At 40.1% G+C, this 27,785-nt stretch overlaps 1 protein-coding gene across 4 annotated transcripts in view; it reads right to left on the bottom strand.

The window, feature by feature from the left end:
- The window catches only part of LOC132395468 (LIM zinc-binding domain-containing Nebulette-like), a 304,667-nt gene that overhangs the window by 6,869 nt on the left and 270,013 nt on the right, over nucleotides 1-27,785 (bottom strand). For 2 of the 4 annotated variants that reach the window (XM_059972132.1, XM_059972134.1), the window contains exons 6-8: nucleotides 23,748-23,840; nucleotides 20,399-20,542; nucleotides 7,881-8,005 (exon numbers count right to left, since the gene is read on the bottom strand). In XM_059972132.1, coding sequence (XP_059828115.1) covers nucleotides 7,881-8,005; nucleotides 20,399-20,542; nucleotides 23,748-23,840 — 362 coding nt within the window. The remainder of the gene's footprint in view (nucleotides 1-7,880; nucleotides 8,006-20,398; nucleotides 20,543-23,747; nucleotides 23,841-27,785) is intronic. The other 2 variants (XM_059972133.1, XM_059972135.1) reach the window with 2 other exon arrangements.

The following is a 27,785-nucleotide window of genomic DNA, read 5'->3' as shown; positions in this document are numbered from 1 at the left end:
AGTCCTGGCCAGGGCCCCAATATTTCTTGTCCTCCAAGATTCCCTACTCCTATCAATATTGCCCTTCACTCTAACAGCAACATGTAGACCTTTAGCTCTTGTTATCTTGCATTTAAAAGCCTCCCAATTGCTGGAGGTCCCTTTGCTTGCAAACTCTTGACTAATACCATTAAAATTCACCTTGTTCCAATTTAGAAGTTGAACATTCACCTCAGTGACTTGCCCTGCACTATTGCCCAAGAGTAGGTTGAGCTTTGCTTTCTTCCCAGTAGCACCATCTACATAATTTCTGAACACACAACAAATTCCACCACATCTAAGCCCTTAACACCATGGCAACATTGATCCATGTTAGGAATGTTAAAATCCCTTACTATGACAACTCTATTATTCTTGCAACTCTCTACAATTCTCCTGCATTTTTGTTCTAATTCCCACTGACTATTTCGAGGGCCTATAGTATAATCCCAACAATGTGATTATTCCCTTCTTAATTCTCAGCTCCACCTATAAAGCCTCACAAATGACCCTTCACTAATTTCATCTGACTTCCGCCATGATATCCCCATAAACAAATCTGCACTCCTCTTCATCTCTTCCCGCCACCTCTATCCTGCCTGAAGCACTTGTACCCTGGAACATTAAAGTTCAAAGTGAATTTATTATCAAAGTTCTTATATGACACCATATACAATCCTTTTTCAATTTAATTTGCTTGCGGGCATACTCAATAAATGTGTAGATGAATAACCGTAACAGAATCAATGGAAGGCCCCACCAACTTGGACAACCAGTGCGCAAAAGAGAAGAAAATGTACAAAGACAAAAAGAAAGAAATAATAATAATGATAAATAAATAAGCAATAAGTATCAAGAAAATGAGATGAAGGGTCCTTGAAAGAGAGCATTGCGGTTGAGTTGACATGGAGTGAACCCTTCGGTTCAAAAGCCTGATGATTGAGGGGTAATAACCGTTCCTGAACCTGCTGGTGGAGTTCTCAGTCTCCTGTACCTTTTTCCTGCTGGCAGCAGCAAGAAGAGCAGATAGCTAGGACTTCAATCAGTCACTATTTATTAGCAGTAAATGACATAGTAAATGAGGTCAGAATGCTGCAGCAAAATTCTCTGACAACACAACGTGTTATGGATGGATTTAAATGTCATCCCCAACCCTGAGGGACTGCCAGTGAAGGTGGTGGCTGATTGAGTGGCCGAAATTTGGCAGGTGCAGTACAATGCAGAGAACTGAGAGGCTATCCATGAAAGAAGGGAAAAGTATTTCATTGCTTAAATGAATGCTGCATCCAGTGTCGTTGGACAAAGTCAGTATTCAGTTCAGTCTTGGTGAGCTTACTTAGCAAGAGAGTGTACTTGATTACTGATTTTAGAAAAAGTTCATTAAATTGACTTCTGAGATGAAAACACAACTTTTTGAGGAGGCTTTACTAAGTAGATGCTGATGAGATCTCAGGAATGGACACTGAATCAATTAACATACCCAATTCGGAGAGAACTGAACTTTGGTTGTCAGGGAATCAAAGTAGAGCGAAGCCTACATCAGTTTAACTGTTGTCTTTCTGAATGGCAGAGCAGATATGAGAAGACATACATGGCATACTACTGACTCTATTGCAGTTTCTTATAGCCATCCAGGCACTCAAAGCATTTCAAAGTCAATTAAACACTTTTGAAATGTTGGCTCTGATGTGCATTCCCGAAATTCAGCAGTCATTTTTTGCACGTGACAATTGCTAACAAACAGCAAGTGATAATTAAGCTGCTGATTCACTTTAGGTGGCATTGTGCAATCTTTTAATCGACTTGAGAGGGGAAACTGTTGACTATTATCTCATCTGAAGGGTATTAGCATGCCTATCAAAACAAAGTACCATTTTGTACTGTCAACCCAAACTAGGTCACCAGCATCGAGTCTGAACTGTTGACCTTCTAGCTCAGAGGCAAATGTCCTGTTTATACAAAACTGCACAAGATTAGGTACCAAAGAATCCAAAATAATTTTTAAAATTTCAAAACCTTTTATAGGGAAATGTAGGCTTACAATTGTGAAATTTCTGCATATCTTGTCATTCAAAAGATTTTATAAAAGCTATCAAAACTGCTGAAAAGAATCCAAACACTCACTTGGCTAATAGTGAATAAACGGTCAGTGAATGACTTCTAAAGGTAAATACATGACATTAAAAAATCTATGTATCTACATAGAGATCAGCATAAAGCCAGTCACTTCCTCAAATGTAGGAAAGTAAACTGGCTACTTAGTAAATTCCCATGAAATATGATTTAAAAGCGGCATTGCCACATACAGACGTAGCAACAGTTTCATTATATTTGTAAATTTTATTGAATAAACTAAGGTCAGCAAATACTTATCACAACATCATAGAAAATTTGTGGCATTGTACAAGGCCTCTGAGCCCATGGTAACTGGGTCAGTTGTAAATGAGCTATCTAACCTAATCTCACTATCCCACATTAAGTCCCTAAGTCTGCAGTTATGTTAAGAGCAAAAGGATTACAAGGGACAAAAGTAGTCCTCTGGAAGCTCAAAATGGTAATCCATGTGTCGAGCAAAAACAAATGACAGAGCTCTTAAATTAATTCTTTGCATCTGTATTTACTCAGGAAACGAACACAGAGTCAGACAAAGCAGCATCAACTTCATGGACCCTATACAGATTACAGAGGAGGAGGTGTTTGCTATCTTGAGGCCAATCAGGGTGAATAAATCCCCAAGGCCTGACAAAAGTGTTCCCTTGGACCCTACGGGATGCAAATGCAGAAATTACCAGAGGTACCAGAGGATTAGAGGATGTTACACTATTTAGAAAAGGCTCTAACATTAACCAGGAAATTATAGACTTGTGAACCTAAAGTCAATTGTAAGAAAGCTATTGGAAGGTAATGTAAGACATACATTATTTGGAAAGACATGGACTGATTAAGAATAGTCAGCATGGCTTTGTGTGTGGTATGTCATATCCAACCAAGCTTATAGAGTTTTTTGTGGAAGTTACCAGGAAAGTGGATGAAGGCAAGGCAATGAATGTGTCTACATGGACTTTAGTACGGCATTTGACAAGGTCTCACATTGGAGGCTGGTGAAGAAATTGCAGTCGCTTGGCATTCAGGATGAGATAGTAAATTAGATTAGACATTGGCTCTGTGGGAGAAGCGAGAGAATGGTAGTAGAGGGTTGCTCCACTGACTAAAGGCCTCTGAATGGTGGTGTGCTGCAGGGATCAGTGCTGGGTCCTTTGTTGTTTTGATATACATCTACTGTATGTATATCAATGACCTGGATGATAATGTGGTTAACTAGATTAGTAAATTTGCAGATGACACCAAGATTCAGGGGTGTAGTGGACAGTGCAAAAGCTATCATGTCTTGCAGAGAGATCTGCATCAGCTGGGAAAATGGGCTGAAAAATGGCAGATGGAAGTTGATGCAGACAAGTGCAAGGTTTTGCACTTCAGTAGTATCAACCATGGTAGATCTTACACAGTGAGCGACAGGGCACTGAGGAGTGTGGTAGAACAAAGAGATCTGGGAATACATATTCACAACTTCTTGAAAGTGGCATCACAGGTAAATAGGGTCGTAAAGAAAGTTCTTGGCATATTGGCCTTCATAAATCAAAGTACTGAGTACAGGAGATGGGATGTTATGTTGAAGTCGTATAAGACATTGGTGGGGCCTAATTTGGACTATTGTGTGCAGTTTTGGTCACCTACCTACAGGAAAGATGTAAACTACGTTGGAAGAGCAACGAGAAAATTTACAAGAATGTTGCAGAGTCTCAAGGGCCTGAGTTATAAGGAAAGATTGAATAGATTAGGTTTGTATTCTTTAGAACATAGAAGACTGAGAGATTTGATAGAGGTATACAAAATTATGAGTAGTACAGATAGGCTTTTTCCAGAGGTTAGGTGGGTAAGAGCCACCTACAACCAGAGGTCATGGGTTAAGGGTGAAAGGTGAGAAGTTTAAGGAGAGCTCGAGGGGAAATTTCTCCACCCAGAGGGTCATGAGAATCTGGAATGAGCTGTCAGCACAAGCGGGCTCAATTTCAACATTTAAGAGAAGTTTGAATTGGTATACGAATAGTAGGGATATGGAGGGCTATGGTCCCGGAGCAGGTCAATGTGAGCAGGCAGTCTAAGTGGTTTTGGCATGGCTTAGATGGGCTGAAGGCCCTGTTTCTGTGTTCTACTTTTCTATGTGTCTATGACTCTACACACCCAAGTATTTGTTCGGTCTTCTCTCATCTCAAGATCTTTTCCTCATCTACTGTAAACTGTCTATTACTTTCAATCACTTTAAATCTATGTTTCTTGGTCTTGACCTTTCTTTTGAGGGAAGATAGTTTTGCATGGTATAGCAGCTAGTGGCCACTGCTGCCTAACAGCCCCAGCAAGCTGGATTAAATCCTGAATTCCACTGCTGTCTGTGTGGAGATTGCATGTGCTCCCTGTGGCCATGTGGGTTTCCTCCAGCTAATCCAGTTTCCTCACACATCCCAAAGGTATGTTGTTAGTGTATCTGGTAAAAATCTGGGAGGGGCTGTGGTAAGGGGAAGTTGATGGAGATGACAGGAGAATAAAGTGGGTTATGGTAGAATTAGCCTAAAAATATGGTTTTGGTATTCAAAGGGGAGTTGGTGGGCCATAGGGGCCGCTTCTGTTTTCTGTGAATCTGTACCTGAAGGTCCTTCCTTTTAACTCCATACAGGTCGCCATTATTTTAAACACCTCATTTAAGTTACCCCTCAGCCTCCTCTGTTCTGAAGAAAACAACTCTAACTTATCCAATCTTTCCCACAATTTTCCAGTCCTGATAATATGCTGTAAAAGCATTATACCTCCTCTTTGATATGTCACCAATGACTCTTACATATAGAGAGGTATAGAGTGGAGAGCATTCTGATGGGCCATCACACAGCCAGGCATGGAAGTTCTTCTGCACAGGACTGCAAGAGGATGCAGAGGGTTGTAAGACTCAGCCAGCTCCATTATGGGTAGACTCCTCTCCACCATGGATGACATCTTTAAGAGATGATGCCTCAAGAAGGTGGCATCCATCACAAGTGGCATTCACCATCTGGGACACACCCTCTGCTCACTACCACCATCAAGAAGGATGTACTGGAGCCTGAAGACCCACACTCAGTGAATCAAAAACAACTCCTTTCTGTCTACCAGTAGATTTCTGGTAGAAACCTACTTTGTTCTTGCTTTTTTTTGTACTATTTATTTTTAAAATATTTATATACTTTAAATGTCTTTTTATGTTTTTGCATTACACTGCTGCCACAAAACAACAAATTTCACATCACATCATAGACGTCAGTGATAATAAATCTGATTCTGATTATCTTTCTTGTAACATGGTAACCAAAACTTTTTGCATTACTCAAGTTATGGCCTTGGTGGTGTGCAATTCTAGCTTGATCTCACTGCTCCTAAATCCTATGTTTTAGCTAAAACATACCAAATTATTTTAACTACCTTATTGATGGAATAAAAACATCAATGTCTCTGTGCTCCTCCACATCACTAATATTTTGCTAATTATTTTATATCCCCTTACCTTAACTCAACTTATTCACTTGCACCTCCTTAATATATTTCCTTACACTTCTCTGGATTTGCTTCCACAATAATTCTGTCCCAGCACATTTTGATACCCAAATATGTATTTTAGGATATGTAAATATTTTTAATATTTGGTATATTTATTTTGTAACTTAATCTTTAAATAGTAACCATATAACCATATAACAATCACAGCACGGAAACAGGCCATCTCGCCCCTCCTAGTCCGTGCCGAACTCTTAATCTCACCTAGTCCCACCTACCCGCACTCAGCCCATAACCCTCCACTCCTTTCCTGTCCATATACCTATCCAATTTTACATTAAATGACACAACTGAACTGCCCTCTACTACTTCTACAGGAAGCTCATTCCACACAGCTATCACTCTCTGAGTAAAGAAATACCCCCTCGTGTTTCCCTTAAACTTCTGCCCCTAACTCTCAAATCATGTCCTCTCGTTTGAATCTCCCCTACTCTCAATGGAAACAGCCTATTCACGTCAACTCTATCTATCCCTCTCAAAATTTTAAATACCTCGATCAAATCCCCCCTCAACCTTCTACGCTCCAATGAATAGAGACCTAACTTGTTCAACCTTTCTCTGTAATATGCTCCAAAAATATGTACTCCCCTTTAAAAGTGCAAACAAGGGTTGCTTTTTGTTCCATATTCTCCAGCAATTTATGCACTAAAACTGAATAGCCAACAATATTTTTTTTTTTGATTTGTTCTGGGACTGGTGGCCAGGCAAAATGCTGCCTTACCCCATGCTTCACATCAATGAGTTAGGCTTACAATTGAGAACACGTGGCTCAAAGTGAGAACAAGCTTGAGGGTCATAGCACCTGAAGACTTATTGTTAGGCAAGTAAGCAACTTGACTCTCTTGAAGCCTACGGCTTCTTATGAATTCTCAAGCTGCACTAAAGTAGTGTCCCTACTGTTTTAATGAAGCCATTCTGAGAGACTCCACATTAATAATATCATGGGGTAGAACTGGAGACAAGTAGCCTAGATTCACCTGACTTCAAAGAGCAGTGTCTCAAAAACATAAATGAAGAGATTACTTTTCTTCATAAAATGGGAAAAATCTTCATGAAAATAAAATTCTTCATAAATGAGAGTAATATACCTTAAACATGGAATAAAAGATTCTTGAAAATGCTTTCGATCCTAGTGTTAGTCTTCAAAAAGATTACATCTAAAGCTTGAGATGAGATACAGCTTTGAAATCACAATAGTATTTCTATTATAACACAAATTACATACTATGCTGATTACCTGGGCCATTTTGGCTTAATTTTCTTGCACTTGCAAGCATGAATTTGATAACAGAACAAACACTAACCATTATTAAAGAATCCCTTTGATGGAATAACAATATAAGTTCAGAGCTGCACTTATGCTGATATTAGATAACTTCATGGATAGTTTCAGATAACTTTTTGAAAAATGAATCTCTACTGGTACATTACTTCATAAATCCAGGAAACTCACTTGAGGTGGCCATTTTATGTAGCAAAGTGGCCATGTAAATGAATGGAGAAGAGTGTTAACATATTCTGAATAGAGATTTAAGGCACAACCCATATAAACAAAATATGTCTAGGTTCTGTGAGGGTTTCAACTAACCAAGGAATTGTTGGACACTCTCCAGAAAATGCATTTCTAACACATTAATGTATGAATGTTATCATATGAAATTTTATTTCAATCAGCTCAGATACAGTAATCTCTACAATAAATTCAATAAAATATTATCATAACAAATTAATCAAAATTGGTTCACTTAAAAAATATTATACATGTATGCAATTTCAGCTGAGATGCAGAACTAAATTAATTGATATAGATACATGGTGAATTATGTTGGTAATAATGCTATTTTTGGTGTTCAAGATCACATAATAAATTTAACGTGGTATATTCAAAGTGAGAGGTGAGATAAAAGTATAGCATAATGGTGTTACCTAATTTAAATAAATTGCTTACCAATGCTTATGCTTTCAATACATGTGTAGCTTTTAAATCTCCACCTACCCATTTTTCAGATTTAATTTGTCAACGAGTGGTCATTTCTACTCAAAGCCCTATCACTTTACCTTTTAGTAGAACAGTTGGGAGGTGTTTACTCATGGTTGGAAAGCAAGGTAAAGAGGATCCAAGTAGCCAGTCAAAGATTAACATTTTAAGTAGAATGTTAATAATCAATGCAGTGAAAATAAAGTAGAAGAAAGATCAGCTTTTAATTAGTGAAGACACTTACCATACTGATTTGATGAGGAAGAGAATGCTGTGGCCTTACAGAGGATACATTGGACTGATGCATATAACCATATCCAGGAGAATGAGGAGAATGCATCTGCTGGTAAGCTCCAGGAAGCACTGCAGCTAATCAATAATACAAACAATGTCAACGTTGAAAATAAGGTATTACCATTTCAGCACAAGTTTTAACCTTGCTCAATTTTGCATTTGTATGTATTCAGGTAAAAATTCAAATCAATTGTTCTGAGTAAACTCCAAAGGTCCTGCACTAAATGTTGGTCAGCTCTTGGGGTAACATTCACAGGATTCATCTGCGCTATGGATTGTAAGTTTAAAAGCATAAAATAATTACAAAAGGATTGATGAGAAGATGAGAAATTAATTTTCACCCAGAAAGAGATGGGAGTGTAGGAACTCAAAGCCAGAACAGACAGGAGAGGTAAAAACTCTGAAAAGACTTCAAAAGCACTTTGATACGTACCTGGAGTCATGACTTGCAGGGCAATGGTCCTAATGCTAAATGGACGAACAGCACAATGGTCTGAATGGTCTTCTATGTCACAGATCTTGTATAACTCTTTATCAATACTGACCAAACTCAGAGAGCCAGGCAATCAATGGGGTAAACATCTCTACACAATACATTCAATTAAGATCAAAATCCTGGTGCTAGTTTCCTTTGTCGGTCACAGAGTTCCATCACTGTTGCACTTAAGGGCTCAAATGGCCATGCAGAGTGAACATTAGCAGAAGCTCAGGCTGCACATGGTTGTCAGCTTCCCATTGTTCTATCACCAAACCTGACAGCAAGGGTAACTGACTGACGGGCCATCATCTAACATGGCAGTGGTAGGAGCAAGAATTTAGTCACCTTGAGAGAAAACAGCAGATTTGTACTTTACAGAGCCAATAATATTCACAGTTAGGCTCGGAATATGCTGCAGGACAGACTGCTTAACACCACACTGAAGTCCTGACCAAGAGCTATTATGGCTGAAGATTGAGCTTGGATGGCAGTCAGCTGAGCAGCATGAGAGATGTCAGAGTTTGCCCTGCAGCCCTCATACAGCAGGTGGTTTTCCCCCAACCTGCATCCAACACCTTCAGAGACTGCTATGTGATCAGGACAGTAAGACTTGATGCAGAGTTGGTCACCATTTCTATGTTAAAAGGGCTGAGTTCCTGGCTCCACAAAAATACCGCCTGCAAGATTGAGAATGGATCTCTCCACATACTTAGATAACTTAGAAGCTTTCAGATGCTTCCATGCAGAAAGATCTAAACAATATTCAAGCATGTGGTAAGTAGGAAGTAATATTCATCCACGATAGAGCAAGGCATTGACCAGTCCCAGTAAAATAGTGAGTCTAAACACTTGCCCTCAATTTACAAAAGCATTACCAAAGCTTACCTGAATAAACTTCCTAAATACTGTGGCCCAAGGTGAAAGCTTTCAGTTTCTTTGATAACATGCAAGAAACATGATCCCACTCAAGATAAAGCAGCCCAGTTGATTGGTCCTCCATCCACCATCCTCAACATCAATTTCGTTCACCAGTGCTAATGAGCAAAATGACCATGGGGGGGTGGGGGAGGGTCCATGCTTATAGTTCCATGAATCTAATAACACAACTCATTAGAGTACTGAAGGAGTCCTTCATTGGTCATTACCTTCACTGGTGGCAACTGCTCTGTCTACGGCCATGACCACACGTAACTCCAGAAAGTTGTAGACCCAGCTCAGCACAGCAAGGAAACCAGCCACTTCTCTGTGGTCTCTGCCCATATTTCTTGCTGCCTCAATAAAGCAGCCAGATAATCAAAGACCCCATCAAACATAGCCATCCTCTCTTCTCCCCAATCCAATCAGGCAGAAGACTCAAAAGTGTGAAAGAACATACTACCAGGCTCAAGGAGTTTCTGTCCTTCTTTCATAAAACTTTTAAATGGTACCCTAGGATGATAAAATGGATTGTTAATCACACAATCTATCTGATTGTAATCTTGTCTATCCACAATGTCTTTTCTCTGTAGCTGTTAAGACTTTACCTGCATACTGTTACTCTTTTACCTTGTACTACCTCAATTCACTGTGCAATGAATTGATCTGTATAAACATTACACAGAAGAAGCCTTTCACTGTACCTTGGCACATGTGACACCAATTCCAAGTGAAACATAGGAGTTCTAAAGGAAGCCTGAGGGGTAAGGTTTCTTTTTTAATATAGTGATTGCTATCTGGAACTCACTGGCAGAGGAGGTAGTGAAGTCGGATACATTTAAGAGACATTCAGAGGGGCACAAATAGATAAGGCATAGAAGGGCACATAACTAATACAGGCAAATGGGATTAGTGCACACCATTTAAGAACTGCACCACATTCACTTCCCTAGACTATTCTAATTCAGTCCTTTCCAGGTCTTCCTGAAGAAAACTAGTATAAGGTCACTTTCTCAAGAAGCTACCCTATGAGTTGTACTCCTCTTCAAGTTCAAGTTTATTGTCATCTGACTGTATATAAATACAACCAAACGAACCAACATCGCTCGGGACCACGGTGCACTCACAATACATGTATTACACACAGCACATCTAACACATTACCACAAAAAGGTTAATATAATTTGAAATGCATGTGAAGTGCACAGCATGGGTAAAAAAGTGAACAGTAAACAGTTCAAATCCTAGTTACGAGACCTCGATTGTGACAGGGTATTTATCAGTCTCTGAGCCTGGGAGAAGCTGCTGTTACCCACTTTGGCAGTCATAGTCCTGATGCTCCTGTACCTCCTTCCTGATGGTAGTAGGTCAAAGCAAGTGTGTGTGAGCTCGCAGGTGCCAGGGTCCAGGGTGTCTCATAGTGGCCACAGAATTTTATTGAGAGAGAGGATAAGCAGCCAGAGGTTGTAGTACCCAATAGCACCAATGACAGGTAGAAAGGGGGAAGAGGTCCTGCACAGTGAGTATAGAAAGTTAGAAGAGGCTGACGAGCAGGACCTCAATGGTAGTATTCTCTTGATCACTCCCAGTGCCACATACAAGTCAGATAGATGAACGAGTGGCTTAGGGCAGGGGGGCAGGGTTTCGGGTTCTTAGATAATTGAAACCTTTTTTGGGGTAGGGGTGATCTGTACAAGAGAGATGGATTGCACCTAAACTGGAGTGGAATGAATATCCTGGCTAGGCTGCTCACTACTCATGAGGGCTTAGACTGCTACAGCAGGGGTTTGGTACCAGAGCATCAGATCAGAAAGCTGAGGAATGGAGAGGAAGGTAGATGTCAGAACCAGTGAAAACGGGCAGGAGCAATGTAATAGATATGATGGGAACAGATAGCTTGAAGTGAGTGTATTTTAATGCTAGGAGTATTATGGGTAAAAGTGATGAACTTTGAGCATGGATCAATACTTGGAACTATGATGTTGTGGCCATTATACAGACTAAGTTGACAGAGGGACAAGAGTGGGTGTTTAACGTCCTAGGGTTTCAATGTTTTAGAAAAGACAGAGAGGAATATAACAAATGCGAGGGAATTGCACTATAAATCAGGGACAGTATCACAGCTGCATTCAGAGGGAACATAATGGAGGGCTTGTGCACTGAGTCTTTTTAGGAAGGGTGCAATCACTCTGATGGTACTTTACTACAGTTCCCCCACCCCCACACCCGCACCACCACCACCAACAGCCATATGAGTGTTGAGAAATAGATTTGTGGGCAGATTAAGGAAAGGTGAAAAAAACAATAGGGTTCTTGTCATGGAGGACTTCAACTTCTCTAAAATAAGCTGAGACCTTCTGAGTGCAAGAGGTTTAGGTAGGGCAGAATTTGTTAGGTGCATCCAGGAGAGTTTCTTAAATTAATATGTAGACAGTCCAACTGGAGGAGTTGCTGTATTCGAACTGTTCTTCATTAACGAGCCTGGCACGGTGACCAACCTTTCAGTGTGTGAACGATTAGGGAACAGAGACCACAACTCTAATTTTTGAGATAGCTACATATAAGGTTAAGTATGGTCTTTGTGGGAAAATATTAAAATGGAGCAGGGCAAATTATGAGAGTATTAGGCCGGAATTAAGGAGAGCTATCTGGGAATAGTTGTTTTTGGGCAAGTCCACATCTGACATACAGGTGGTGTTTAAAGACCAACTGCACAGAGTACAAGACATGTACGTTCCAGTCAGAAGGAAGGACAAGGACAGCAAGGTAAGAGAACCTTTGATATCAAGGATATCAAGGTGATAAATTTAGTCAAGAAGAAAAAGAAAAAGTAGGTAAAGCTTGGGAATGTGAAGTCAAGCACAGCCCTTGAGGATCATAAAGAAGCCAATAAATAACTTAATAAGGGAATTAGGAAAGCCAGGAGGGGCCAAGAAAAGTCCATGGCAAGTAGGATTAAAGAGAATCCCAAGGCATTCTATATACATGCCAAGAGCAACAGGATAATTAGGGAGAGTGTAGGACCACTCAAGGACAAAGGAAGGAACATTTGTTTGAATTTGGAGGATGTGGTTGATGTCATTAATGAGTATTTTACATCACTATTTACCATGAAGGATGAGGGAAATCGGGAGATCAATGCCAAGCATACTGATATGTTTGTGCATTTCTAGGTAATGGAGGAAGTAGTGTTGGGTCTCTCAAAGAGCATTAAGGTGGATAAGACCCTTGGGCCTGAAGGGATATACCAAAGGTTATTGAGAGAGGCAAGAGAAGAGGTTTCTGGGGACCTGATCAATATCTTCATATGCTCTCTAGCCACAGGTCAGGTCCCGGAGGACTGGCGATAAGCTGATGTTATTCCATTATTCAAGAAGGAAACCAGGGATAATCCTGGAAACCACAGACAGGTCAGAATTCTTACGGATTTATGAGCATTTGGAAAACCATGGCCAAAGGGAAAGCCAGCATGACTTTCTGCAGGACAAGTCATGCCTTACACATGCGATCGAGTTTTTTGAAGAAGTGACGAGAGTGATTGATGAAGGTAGAACTGTGGATGTTGCCTACATATATTTTAGTAAGACATTTGACAAGGTCTATCATGACAGGCTCATCTAGAAGATTAAGATGCATAGGATCTATGATGAATTAGCCACTTTGATTCAGAACTAGCTTGCCCATAGAAAGCAGAGTGTAGTGGTCGAAGGGACTTCTTTGAGCTGGAGGTCTGTGATTAGTGGTGCTCCGTAGAGATCTGTACAGGGACCTCTGCTATTTGGGATGTATATAAATGACCTGGATGAAAATGAAGATGAGTGGGTTAGTAAGTTTGCTTATGATAAGAAGATTAGTGATGTTGTGGATAGCATAGAAGACTGGCAAAGAATACAACAGTTACAGATATTGGTGGAAAAATAGTAGATGGAGTTTAATCTGACCAAATGTGAAGTGTTGCACCTTCATAGGTCAAATGTAAAGAGACAACACACCGTTAAAAGATGTTTAAAAAGGAACATGAATGTGAGGGAAATGGAAGGATATGGAATCAGAATCAGGTTTATTATCACCTGCATGTGATGTGAAATTTGTTAACTTAGCAGCAGCAGTAGTCCAATTCAATACATAATATAGAAGAGAAAAAAGTTATAATAAAATAAAAATAATAAGTAAATCAATTCCAATATACATATATTAAATAGATTCTAAAAAACATACAAAAAAACAAATACTGTTTATTAAAAAAAAAGTGAGGTAGCATCCATGGGTTCAATGTCCATTTAGGAATCGGATGGCAGAGGTGAAGAAGTTGTTCCTGAATTGCTGAGTGTGTGTCTTCAGGCTCCTACCTGATGGTAACAGTGAGAAAAGGGCATGCCCTGGGTGCTTAAGGTCCTTAATAATGGACGCTGCCTTTCTGAGACACTGCTCCCTAAAGATATCCTGGGTACTTTGGAGGCTAGTACCCAAGATGGAGCTGTCTAGATTTACAAACCTCTGCAGCTTCTTTTAGTCCTGTGCAGTAGCCCCTCCCCCCCCCCAATACCAGACAGTGATGCAGCCTGTCAGAATGCTCTCCACAGTACATCTATAGAAGTTTTTGAGTGTCCTTGTTGACATGCCAAATCTCTTCAAACTCCTAATGAAGTATAGCTGCTGTCTTGCTTTTTTTTTATAACTACATCGATAGGTTGGGACAGGTTACATCCTTAGAGATCTTGACACCCAGGAACTTGAAGTTGCTCACTCTCTCCACTTCTGATTCCTCTTTGAGGATTGGTATGTGTTCCTTCATCTTACCCTTCCTGAAGTCCACAGTCACCTCTTCCGTCTTACTAAAGTTGAGTGCCAGGTTGTTGCTGTGGCAATATTCTACTAGTTGGCATATCCCACTCCTGTACGCCCTCTCATCACTACCTGAGATTCTACCAACAATGGTTGTATCATCAGCAAATTTATAGATGGTATTTGAGCTATGCCTAGCCACACAGTCATGGGTATACAGAGAGTAGAGCAGTGGGTTAAGCACACACCCCAGAGGTGCACCAACGTTGATCGTCAGCAAGGAGGATATGTTATCAACAATCCGCAGATTGTGGTCTTCCTATTAGGAAATCGAGGATCCAACTGCAGAGGGAGGCACAGAGGCCCAGATTCTGTAACTTCTCAATCAGGATTGTGGGAATGATGGTATTAAATGTTGAGCTATAGTCAATGAACAGCATCCTGACATAGGTATTTGTGTTGTACAGGTGGAGAGCCATTGAGATTGCATCTGCCATTGACCTATTATGGCAATAGGCAAATTGCAATGGGTCCAGGTCCTTGCTGAGGCAGGAGTTCAGTCTAGTCATGTCCAACCTCTCAAAGCATTTCATCACTGTCAATGTGACTGCTACTGGGCAATAATCATTAAGGCAGCTCACACTATTCTTCTTAGGCACTGGTATAACTGTTGCCTTTTTGAAGTAAGTGGGAACTTCTACTCGTAGCAGTGAAGTTAAAAATGTCCCTGAATACCCCTGCTAGTTGGTCGGCACAGGTTTTAAGAGCCTTACCAGGTACTCCATTGGGACCTTCTGCCAGGGTCATCAGGTGCAGCAGGGATCTGCACAGCTGTAGTTGTGTTCTCCCTATCAAAGTGGGCATAGAAGGTGTTGAGTTCATCTGGTAGTGAAGCATTACTGCCTTTCATGCTACTGGGTTTTGCTTTGTAGGAAGTAATGTCTTGCAAGTCCCGCCGGAGTTGCTGTGCATCCGATGTCACTTCCCAACTCATTTGAAATTGTCTCTTTGCCCTTGAACTAGCTGGTTTTCTGGTACAGGCCTGGGTCACCAGACTTGAATGCCACAGATCTAGTCTTCAGCAGACGATGTTCCTCCTGGTTCATCCATGGCTTTTGGTTTGGAAATGTGCAGTAAGTCTTTGTAGGCATGCTTTGTATCCACACAGATTTTAATAAGTCAGTAACAACTGCAGCATACTCATCCAGGCTCAAAGATGAATCCCTGAATACAGTCCAGTCCACCGATTCAAAGCAGTCCTGTAGGTGCTCCTGTGCTTCCCTTGTCCATACCTTCTTGGCCCTCACTCCTGGTGTTGTAGTCTTCAGTCTCTGCCTATACTCAGGGAGTAGAAATACAGCCAGGTGATCAGACTTTCCAAAGTGAGGGCGTGGAATAGCACAGTAGGCATTGTTGATGCTGGTGTAGCAATGGTCCAGTGAATTGTTTCCTTTGGTATTGCAAGTGATCTGTTGATGGTAGTTGCTTAGTGATTTTATCAGGCTGGCCTGGTTAAAATCTCCCAAAACAATGGTGAAGGGGTTAGGGTGGGCTGTTTTATGCAAGTTGATGCAGATCATCTAAAACCTGCTTGACATTGCCTGGAGGTGGAATGTATCCGGCTACCAAAATGACCCCAGGGAATTCCTGGGGTAGGTAAAAAGGATGACACTTAACTGCTAGATATTCCAGGTTTGGTGAGCAGAATTGTGACAGTACTGATATATTTGTGCACCAAGAAGAGTTGATCATGAGGCATACTCCTGCATGTCTGCTTTTGGGAGACTCTATAGATCTATCCTGACAGTATATAGTAAACCCATCGATCTGAATCGCTGCATCCGGTACGGAAGGGGTTAACCAGGATTCCATGAAACGAAGGACACACGTGGTCCTAATGTCCCTCTGATTCAGCACCCTCGCTCTGGTGAATGTTATTCACCAGAGACTGCACACTTGCCGGTAAGATAGTCAGTACTGGGACTTTAAAACCCCGTTTCCTTAAATACACTTGTAACCCTGCTCTGCACCGGCGCTTCCTCCAAAGTATCTTACATGGGCACTTGCAACCTCAGTTGGTGTTGTTACCGTCAGTTTTAAGCAGTGATAGTTTGTTTAAATGCATTAAGACATCTTTGTTGACTGTACTGACCTTGGAGGCAGTTGTGCTTTTTAGTTGCATCAGGCTGAAACGGGAATATTTAATCATATCCATTGAGAGTACTGCTGCTACTCAAATCGCCCCTAGGCACCCCGGACATTGTACAGACAGCAGATATTAGTTTAGTTAGCCTTTTGACTACTAATATAATTGTTTTGGCACAACATCATGAGCCAAAGGACCTCCTCCTGTACTGTACTGTTCTATGTTCAATGTTCTAAAGAGATGGAGGGATGGCTGCTAGGGATTCCTCAACAATGTTTTGGATCCTTCGTATACAACGTTCCCAGTAAATGTTCCAAATCAGTGGGAGAGAGACCCCGGTGACCCTCTTGGCAATTTTTACTACCCTCTGTAGGGTTTTGCTGTCCAATACCTTGTAGCTTTTCTATCACACAATGACGCAGCCAGACAGGATACTCTCGATGGTGCTCCTGTAGAAAGATTTTAGAGTGGGGGTTTGGGAGCCTTGTATGCCTAAGTCTCCTCAGAAAGTGTAGACACTGTTGTGGCTTTTTGATTAATAAGGTCCAGACTAGATCATCTGTTATGTGCAAACCTAGGAACCTTGTTATCTTCACTCCCTTCATGGCAGAGCATTAATGTGCAGTGGAGAGTGATCAACTAGTGCATTCTCGTGCAGTGAATATGGGTGGGGGGAGGGGTGAGTGGAGATAGGGGAGAGGGAATTGGAGGGAGGGGGTGGGGTCACCTCTCAGGAAAAGTTCTTTTCCATACTAAGACAGCTTCTACAGGCTTCATGCTGCCATCATGATTTATTGTTATTTCATTTCAGTCAATGGTGTCTTCTTGGCCCTGGAGTATTCAGAAACTTGCCCCAGATGTCTATCTACATTTCCAACCCAGCATCAGTCGATCAATATGCCTGTCCCTGTCTGTTTGTGATCATTCTCTCATCAGTGCTCCCCAGGCTGCGCAATGACTTTCACCAACAGACCACCAGTTAATAACTCCTTCACACAGCAAAGTTCTGTTTTCAAATAGAATAATCAACCATGCTGCTTTTCAAGTATTTGATGAGCCATTTACATCATGCTTAGAGCTAAAGGCAATACTCCTATTCTTTTGGGAAATAAGTGTTTTAAGATTATGGAGAAATGGCAAAGGCTGGTAATTAACATTTTGGAAAAGTATGATTAAAGATGTTGGAACTAACCATGAAGGTATGCAGAATAACCCACTTCAGTACCAAGTGAGATGGTACTGTTACATACCCCATGGGTATCTTGTGACTGTCACATAATCATGATGTAATTGAGTCTCTGCTGAGCATGATGTAATGGTCTTGTGATGGTGGGGTGATGTAATTTTCCACCAATGAGAGGGGTCTTATGATAGCCTGTTTCAACAGGTATAAAAGGGGAAAGCCTTGCTGTGACGCAGGTCAGTTCATGGTTTAATTCATCAGTGACTCCATTCTGCTGCGTATTCATCTCATGACGCAGTTTTAAAGTGGAGTTTTACTTTCTGCCTTAAGTCTCAAAGGTTATTGCCGGCAGTTTTGCTACAATACTGCCAGTCTAGTCCAGTCGGAGAGTGAAGATTTATGGAAGTACGGAGACCCGAAGGATCAAGTAAAGTTGGTGTTGTCAGCGGTAATACAGAATCGACCTTATTTAATCTTTGTTCAAAGAAATAGTAACCTGCATCCAAGAAAGTCCCTGCTACAAGAGCAGAAATGAGTGAAGCAGGGTTATTCGCCAAGGAGAAGGTCAGTGCCTTTAAGCCGTTTTTATTTCCTTCGTCATAAATCCTTTGGGCAAGGCATATTTCGGCTGGGATCATCAGTAATGTCACGTCGTCGAGGAATTCATTACTTCAGGAAAGACTCTCCTTACTGACTGTGTTAATCATTTGGACTTTTTCATTTATCGCGTTAAGAACTGTTCGAGGTGCCGTAGAGCTGTTAACTTCCTGTTAAGTTAGTCGTTAGTTTATTTTTGGTTTCTTTATTGAGCAGTGTTTAGTAAATGTTTTATTTGTTTATAAAATACCTGTCTCAATTCTATATTCATTGTTGTTGTATAACAATATGAATTCCATTGATCAATACAGATCATGCAATTTTCTATATATGTGCAAAACACCCATGAGTTTTGGAGCAGTGAGGGAAAGAGGATGGTAACAATATGTACCACACTGAATACATAACAATAACACTGAACACCATTAATGGGATGGAATTGTTTTCAAGTCAGATCCCCTTTAAATGTCACTAGCATGCCACAGTTGTAAAGTACTAGTTTTGGAGAAGATGGAAGGGGGTCAGGTTAATGATAAACTGGCTGATTCCCATTGAGAGGTTCTCATTCATGTCTGGAAGATGGAGAGAGCTGATCCTAAGGAGAGGGGACTACACAGGCCACCATCAAGCAACAGTTTCTTTTGCAGACCTAGGCAATGTCCATAGCTCCTCCTCACTCTGCAATCTACATTATTTCCCTCTAAGGATCTCTGATCAGCCATTCAATTTGTGGTTCAAATATATACAAATTGCTTCTTGCAGAAAACAAGTGGCATGCTGCACTCTCATTTACAGCCCTAGCTAAAAATTGTATTAGTGGACATTAGTAACTCAACAACAAAGTGCCCTTTATCCACTCAAACCCACCCAATTTCCAACAGGCAGACAAATCAAAACAGGGGAAAAGGTAATTAAGAATTGTCATTATTGCCTACTTCTAAGCACCCTTACAACTGTTGTCAAAACATATTGATCTAAATGAAACTACTCAATAGTTGAATTAAAATAGCTGACAGAATCATGTTCTAAAGTACATGGAGCAAATCGGAAACACAGTTTTACATCCTTAGTCACGTGGTTAATAAATCCTTAATGTATGGTTTTGCACCTGAACAAAAACATTCCTTACTTTTCTTACTCACAGCAGTGACAGTCCTATCAAATCAATTGCCACAAATGACACATGGACTAGCCACGAGGTAAATTGTATTTACATTACTTTGACAATTAAACGTGACAGTAAAAGTAGGGGGAGAAAAACCCTACCATTTAAATACATTCCAGATGGTGCCAATTCCTTTTTCCTGTTCAGAATTCTCACTGCTTTTATAAGTGTACGTACTAAGTTGTCCAAACATGGAAGTAATTTTCCTTTCATCTTTATTTGCATTTCATTGTTGTTCTTGTCTCCAATTTAGCAGTACTAATCTTTCTACATTGGGTTCTTTCATAATGACCATTTAATCATCAGCCTTCTGATCACAGAAGAGTTCAAGTCCTCTTCTACTCTGCCCACAATCATTTAACACCTATGATTCATTAGTGGGTATTTCGTGAAGTACAAAAAGTGGTGTTGTTTTATTGTTTAGTCCTTGGTTACAATGTGTGATTTGGGCTAGTCTTGATGCAGAAAGACTAACAAAGCCAAAAAAAATAGTAAGTTGAGAATGGCAGCATCAAGCACATAGCCAGAGGTAATGTAAGGTCAGCATTTATTGCCTACCTCTGCCCACATTCCTGGAACCATTCTTACACAGAGTACACTGTGCTTTTCTTAAGCTTATTCCACACATGTTCCCAATTGACAAGGATACTTGATGAGTAATTTGAGAAAGCAAACATCAAAATCAATACTAAACTTTGACAATACTACCAAAAACATTGCTACTTATTTCAGTATATGTTAGTTAAAATGTAACTACTGTGCATCAAACAAAAACTGGCAGTTTTTTTAAAATTAATTTATACTGGAATCAAAATGCACTTTAGTGTAACTTCAAGCAAACCTGCCCAGTAAGCAAGTGGTAGAGTCAGATGAACTGTTTGTTGTACATTTCCCTGGGTTTACTTTTCACTAAAGTTAATGGGGGGAAAAAATCATAAGAGTACAAAGTAAGTTTCCAATCCAAAGTAAATACATGTGTTAGAAATACTCAAGAGATCTGACCGTATGTGTGCAAGGAAGAAAAGAATTAACATTTCAATGAGTTTTCATTTGAACTACCTAATCCAATCCAGACATCTTCTCGCTGGGCAAATTACACCAGAAGTATACTAATGTTTAATAACAGAATCCATCCCAGTGTTTTACATGCAATGGTGTGCAAAGTTAGTTAGTATGTACTGAAATTGCCACTCATGTACCTCCTTCCTCGGATAATTCCAGGGTATTTTCACTGTAGCTGGAGAAGGTTGGATTAAGCTCTGTCATCTCTGACCTTTCATCTCCAGCACTCATGCTACCCACACCTGTGGACTGAGACTGTTTACTATAACGTTTTGCCTTTTCTACAGCAAGGAAAGCATAAAAAGGAAATCTGATGTACAAAAGAGTAATAGCAAAAACAATCAATTTCAACAACTTAAAATAATAAATACAAATTTCTCCAAAGTTCGGAAAAAATAATATTTCCTATAGCTCTTGTCAAAAACATTACTTTATTACTAATGCCAGTACAGGAATTTATCTACAACTTTTGATATATTTACAAAGATTATTCTGGCTGTATCTTCTAACAGCAATGTTGCCTGATTTGGGGAGCATACCTTATGAGAATGGGTTGAGTGAACTCGGCCTTTTCTCCTTGGAGCAAAGGAGGATGAGAGGTAACCTGATAGAGGTGAATAAGATGATGAGAGGCATTGATCGTGTGGATAGTTGGAGGCTTTTTCCCAGGGCTGAAATGTTTGCCACAAGAGGACACAGGTTTAAGGTGCTGGACAGTAGGTACAGAGGAGATATCAGGGGTAAGTTTTTTACTCAGAGTGGTGAGTGTGTGGAATGGGCTGCCAGCAATGGTGGTGGAGGCGAATATGATAGGGTCTCTTAAGAGGCTTTTAGATAGGTACATGGAGCTTAGTAAAATAGAGGGCTATAGGTAAACATAGTAACTTCAAAGGTAAGGACATGTTCGACACAACTTTGTGGGCCGAAGGGCCTGTATTGTGCTGTAGGTTTTCTATGTTTCTGTATTTTAATAGCACTATACAAATCAATAGAAACCCTTGGCCCCTGTAATCTCTGTGGTGTCAACTTCAGATTTACATGGCAATTTCTCTGCCATAAGGAATTAATAGCTCACAAGCTACTCCTTACAAGCCAGCACCACATTCCTTTGTAAATAAAATGATACAACTTCACTGGTTGCAGAAAATGAAACATTAATTGCCTTGCAATGTTCTCAGCCATTAACTTGCAGTAACATCTATTCATACACAAATGGACCTCAAAGTAGCATTAAGTAAGAAAGGGTACATATGCTTGCTTGCATTAGATTAGTTCCTGAGGAGTCTTCTGCAGACTCAGCGTGAAGCCGAGATAAGTGAAAATTAAGGATCCTGTTAACGTCTCTAATTAATACTACTACCTACTGCTATGAGAGATTATGTGTGGAAAGTGAAAGCCCAATTTCCCTGATATACAGTACAAAACAATCAAAAGTTACTAAGCCTGGATCTTCTAATATATCTTTCTGAGTGTAGCAGCAGGGTGCCAACAATTTCAAATCAATAGGGCAGCAGATTACAGATTCAAGTGGATGATCAGAGCAGAGTCAGTTGAGAAAGTTGTTAGATGACGAGCATCTAATTGATTAGATGAAAGAGATCTTGTTTCATCATTTTACTCCATGGAGCAGAATAAACATCATGCAAATTAATTTCTAGGCAGTAAGTGTATACACTTTTAATTTCCTTGTTTCATAAGAATAAAATGGAATTGCCTATTATTGACCCAAGTACATTCCAGATTTTTGAACTAGAGATACCGGCTTCAGTAGTTGTTCCTAAGTGTAAGATGATAATGTGGTTGGCCTGATAGTCAAAAGCCACAAGAATGCTTTGGTTGGGACTGAAGTCTGAAGTAGAAAGATTAATGGTGGGAGGGAATGGGAAAGCAAGGAATAGGAGTGGCAAGGGGAGTTGTGGAAGATTGTAGCTGGATGAATGAGGAACTCTGTGGCTCATGGAAGTGGAGGTGGAAGCTAAAGGAGGTTAGTTACCTCAGCTGGGAGGCTGAAGGACATAATTGAATGTTAATTCCAGTAGTCCTCCATCTTGTGTTAGCAGGACATGATTGAAATTGAAGTAGTGATCAAATCTCAGCAATCTACCTTCAATGTAATATTTAACTGAGGAACCCTATACCTGGGAATGCTTTGGTCACCTGTCTTCCCCACCTCACCGCACCTCTATGTAAAGCTGAAGGTGAGTTGAGTTCACATTTAAAATATTTATTATCCCACTCAACCCAAACCCCTAAATGTAGGAGCATTAATATTTTCCTTAATATGCTTGTTGATGTACAATTTTTCAAAGTTTATATCATTTCTGTTATCAGAAGATGCATCTATTATTGTCTGCATATTGAGGAGTATTATCCATTGTTGCAACTGTTGGTGAAAACTACCTTACACAATTAATGCTTGAGAATATTTGCACGTTATACTAACACTGCTTACACTTGCTCTGCCATTTAGTTAACTATGAACCAATCACTTAGGAATCCTTTTCACAACATTTTCAGATGTCCGATTGAACAGAGTTAAACATTTCATTCCACTGAACTCAGATGTGCATTCTACAGGATATTTGACTTGTTTGGGAAGATTAAACTTCACAAAATCATGCACAAATTACTGCATAAAATCGTGCTTTTAAAGGTTTCGAAGTGAATCCCCTGCTCTCAGTAAAAGGTCCCAGAGTGACACAGATGATCTCTAGAGCTAGGAGTTACTGAGTGATAGAAGTCACTACATCTGCCACTATACTCCATCGCTAGTTAATCCATTCTCTGATCTTCCACTGGCTAGGCACAGAGAAGGATTAGAAATCCATTCAATTCAATAGGATTTTCAGCCTGGAGAACAGGGGAAGTGATGATTTTGTTTTAGAGTAGATCTATGTCTTTATTGATTTTTGTGTGTCTTAATTAACTTTATTTTTAACAATTACTATTTTAAATCATTGACATTATGTTAAATAAATACAAAAACAGCATAAATAAATTGTAAAGCTCTAACTACAGGCTTCTGTCAAAGGTTGTGAGTGCAAGGACTCAAGACTATGCTGTTTGAGCCTTAGTTGCTAAGTGTGACTGATCAGCATCCCTCCATATCTGGCTCAGGTTGGGAAATGAGCTGCTGATTCCAGTTTAAGAGGCCTAAGTATGTTGGTGAAGTTTGGTTCAGGATATTAACTATTTTGTTCTTACTATAATTCAACTTGTAATCAAAAAAAAAGATTGCAACTCAATGACACTAATTCAAGACAGAGGGTTGTTATTCCTTATTAAATTGGTGGGTAACAACCAACATAATTCTGCCAATGTTCAGTGGTTTCCAAATTGAATGTTAACTTGGCCTAAAATTTATAGCTAACCCATAAGCTGAATTTAGTGGAATTGCCCTTAGCATCTAAACAAAATGTCTTTTAAAATTTATTAAATAGAAGTAAATAATAAAGAATAAAACTTAAAAGCAAACAAGATTTATACCAGAGAGCAAGTGTAGACTTCTGCTTTGGATGTTGTCTTCAAGAGGATCAAAGTCAAAGATGGAACCAGGATCAGTGCGCCATACTTTAAGTTCTTTCAGCAGAAAGGGAAAGGACAAGAAACATGTAACAGCCTTGATAGCACAGCTGACTCTATAAGCAATTCATCATGGGCCCATTCCTTCCCACCGTCAGTAGTTTCTACAGGAGGTGTTATCTCAAGAAGGCATCCATTATCAAAGACCCTCACCATCCGAGCCATGCTAGTTTCTTGCAGCACTGATCCTGCAGATGCTACAGAAATGTGAAGTCCTACCCTACCAGGTTAAAGAACAGCGACTTCCCTTCAACTATTCACTTCTTGATTCAACCAGCACAGCTCTAATCACTATCTCAGTAAGCAACACTATGACTGCTTTTTATTAAAATGAACTGCTGCTATTTGTTCTAATTAAATTTTGAATTATACAACTTGCATATAGTTTATGCTTTTCTTGCGGATTCTGCTTAGAATATTGCTGTGTGCCTGAGTTGCTGCTGCAAGTGAATTCTTCATCACACCTGTGCATACATACACTTGTGCATTTGACAATAAACTCAACAATAAGGTTTAAGAAGCATTGTCTGATTAAACATTTCTACAGTCTTCCTTCAGTTTTGTATATGCCAAACAACTTTTGCTATCTTACTATAGCAAGCCATTATCCAGTTGCAGTTGAGAGGCAGGCGGGAGTTTTGTTTTTAAATATCCATTCACGGAAGTAGGCACACTTGTGAACTCAGAATTAAATTAACTGCACAGCCCAAATGAATGAGCGGTTTATTTGCCTATTCTGTCAGACAGTGAAGAGCTAACCATTTTGCTTTTGGTCTGAAATCATATATGTACACCGCTCCAATATGAATAGTATTTTTCCATCCCAATTGGAAGCATCAAAGTCAGTTGAAAACTTAAGGAGTTGGAACAGGAGTAGGGTATAAGAATCCTCAAGACTATTGCACCATTAAGTTTTTGACCTTAACTCCAATTTTTTTTTACCTGTTTCCTATAACATATGAGGTCCTTCATCCAAAAATCTGTCTACTGTGGCCTCATATATTTGATAATTCAGTGTGCGCAATCTCCTGGGGTAAGAATGCTAAAGATTCACAAGTTTCTTAGAGAAGAAACTCCGTGGCCAAGTTAAATATAAACTGTGTTCCCTGCTTTTAGAATCGAACCATCCTTCCACCCCTGAGAAAACACATATTCACATCAACCCTGTCAAAACCTAATGTTTCAATAAGATCACCTTCTATTCTAGTAATCTTCAATGATCAGAGGCCAAACAGATGAGCTGTTACTTATGAGCACTTCCCTTCATTCCGAGCAGCATCCCAGAGAATCCTCTTTGATCTACAAGTCCTTCCGAGAGACCAAGTGTACCCATGCTATTCCAGGTATGATTTCACTAACACCCAATATAGTAAAGCAATAGATGTCTACTTTTGTAATCAATGCTCCATTTGGCTTTAAGTACTTGTTGTATCTGTATGGTAATTCTCTGCAGTTCATGCTCAAGGACCACCCGAAGTTCAAAGTACATTTATCATCGAAGTACGTATACTATATACCCAATGTTGAGATTCCCCTCCTTGCAGGCAACCACAGAACAATGAAACCCAATAAAACTCATTTAAAAAGACAGTCAAACACACAATGTGCAAAAAAATAACAAATCATGAAAACAATAAAAGTAAGCAAATAAAATGTAAGTGAGTTCATAGCCACAAAGCCAGTCATCGCTGCAGGTGGTCTAGGAACCCATTAGTTTCAGGCAACAGTCTCAGTTCAATGCAGAGATGAGTAAACCTCACCAAGCAGCGAGATAAACACCAGTCTGTCCCTCTCCTCCAGACCCGATACCCAGAAATTTTTAATCTGGCTGGCACTTAAATCAGCACAACATCAGCTCATTCCTCGGTCTCAGAGCCGTGCCCTGCTGTTTTGAAACATTCTCAGGCCTGGACCCTGCCGCCACAATTCAGTCAAAAATCAACCTTTCCAATCTGGCCCCGTGCTTAAATTGGCCAAACATCGGCTCACTCCTCATTCTCGAGTCTGGACACCACCTCGTCTCGGATCTACCATTTTAAATCAGCTCCAAGTCCGCTCTAGCAATGGCCAAACATTGGCCCATTACCTGCTCTCGTGCCCAGGCCCCACCACCTCAATTAAGCCCATACGTCCCACGCCGCAACCATCCTGCACCTTCAAGACTTCAGTTCACATTTCAAAAGTGCCACGTTGCACAGGTGGTTTAAATCCTCAACACCAAAAAGGACGTTACAGGCTATAGATTGCAGAGTTTGTTATCCAGAAAAAGTGTGATTAATAGAGCAGCCAGTAGTTTAGTTTGCTGCAAATAAATCATCATTGTGTTTCACTAGCACCATCTTAAACCGAGATCCACTGTATAACAGGATTTTCCTGTACCTCTCTGATTTAAACAATATTCTTCTTTTTGAGTTTCCTCACAAAGCAGGTAACCTTATATTTCCCTATACTGTGTACTAGCAGCCAAATTGGCTGCAGGACACTCAATCTTGCCATCCAAATCATTAGTATAGATTTATAGTAGTTGACTTCCCAATAATAAACTACTTGCAGCATCTTGCCAACATAAAACAGTCCACTCATCCCAATGATTTCCATTAGTAAGCTAATCCTCACACTGTAGTAGTGCTCCAACAACATCCTGCCATAATTAGAGAATACAATACAATCGAGAAGTCTCGCTGAACCTTTAAACTGAAAAATCAGATAGTTGGAGCTTTTTTTTTTAATTACACACTTTTCAAGTACTCACTTTCAATCATCCAGGAAAGCGTCAGTTAGCTTGCTTGAAGAACCTGCCTTCTCCAATTTCAACAGGATTCCTTCACTAGTTTTACTCATCTTACAACATTTTAAAGGAATCGTTTCTTATGCAAACTCCTGGATCGACCCTTCCAACCTCTCCCTGCCTTTTGGCACTTTCCCATGCAACCACAAAAGATACAACAGCTGGCATTTCACCTCTGCCCTTCCTACCACAGAGAAACTCCAGCATTCCTTCAAAGTGAAGCAAGGATTCATTGGCTCTAATGTACTGAATTTAGTGTTCCTATTGTAGTTTCTTCTACATTAGAGAAATCCAACAAAGACTTTGCTAGGTGATTGCTTTACCAAGCACCTACTACAGTACACATTCAATCCTCAAGAATGAACTTGACCTACCAGTTGCCTGATCATTTCATTTTTCAACCCACTCGGACCTTTCTGTGATCCCCTACACTGCCTTGTAATTCTTTGTAATTGAAGCTAGCTTGCGTTCTCTTTTTTTCTGGCATATATTAACTCTGTTCCTCTTGCAGCAGAGAGACCTGACCTGCATTTTCAACATTTTCTGTTTTTATCCAAGAAAATCTTGTTTATTTTTGACAAAACCTCCCTGAATTCTAACACTCACGCACATATCAAGAACAATTTACAGCGACCAATTGATGCACCACACACTTTCTTTGGGACATTCGGGGAACCAGAGGACTAGAAGGAGACACATTGTCATAGTAAAAATATGTAAACTCCACACAGACAACAACAGGATTCAAACAGGCCACTAAGAGACAGCTGCTCTACCAGCTGTGCTGCTGCATTGTCAGATCTGGAGTCAATTGTTAAGGATGAGGTTTCAGGGTACTTGGAGGCTCAGGATAAAATAGGCTGTTGTCAGCATGGTTTCCTCAATGGAAAATCTTGCCTGGCAAATCTGTTGGAATTCTTTGAAGAAATTACAAGTAGCAGGATAGACAAAGGAGAATCAGTTGATGTTGTATACATAGATTTTCAGAAGGCCTTTGACAAGGTGCCACACTTGAGGCTGCTTAACAAGCTACAAGCCCATGGCATTAAAGGGAAGATTCAAGCATAGATAAAGCAGTGGCTGACTGGCAGGAGGCAAAGAGTGGGAATAAAGGGATCCTTTTCTGGTTGGCTATTGGTGACTAGTGTGTTTCA

The sequence above is a fragment of the Hypanus sabinus genome, chromosome 6 (assembly GCF_030144855.1).
Source record: "Hypanus sabinus isolate sHypSab1 chromosome 6, sHypSab1.hap1, whole genome shotgun sequence".
Lineage (NCBI taxonomy): Eukaryota > Metazoa > Chordata > Chondrichthyes > Myliobatiformes > Dasyatidae > Hypanus > Hypanus sabinus.
This window is presented reverse-complemented; position numbering and strand designations above follow the sequence as displayed.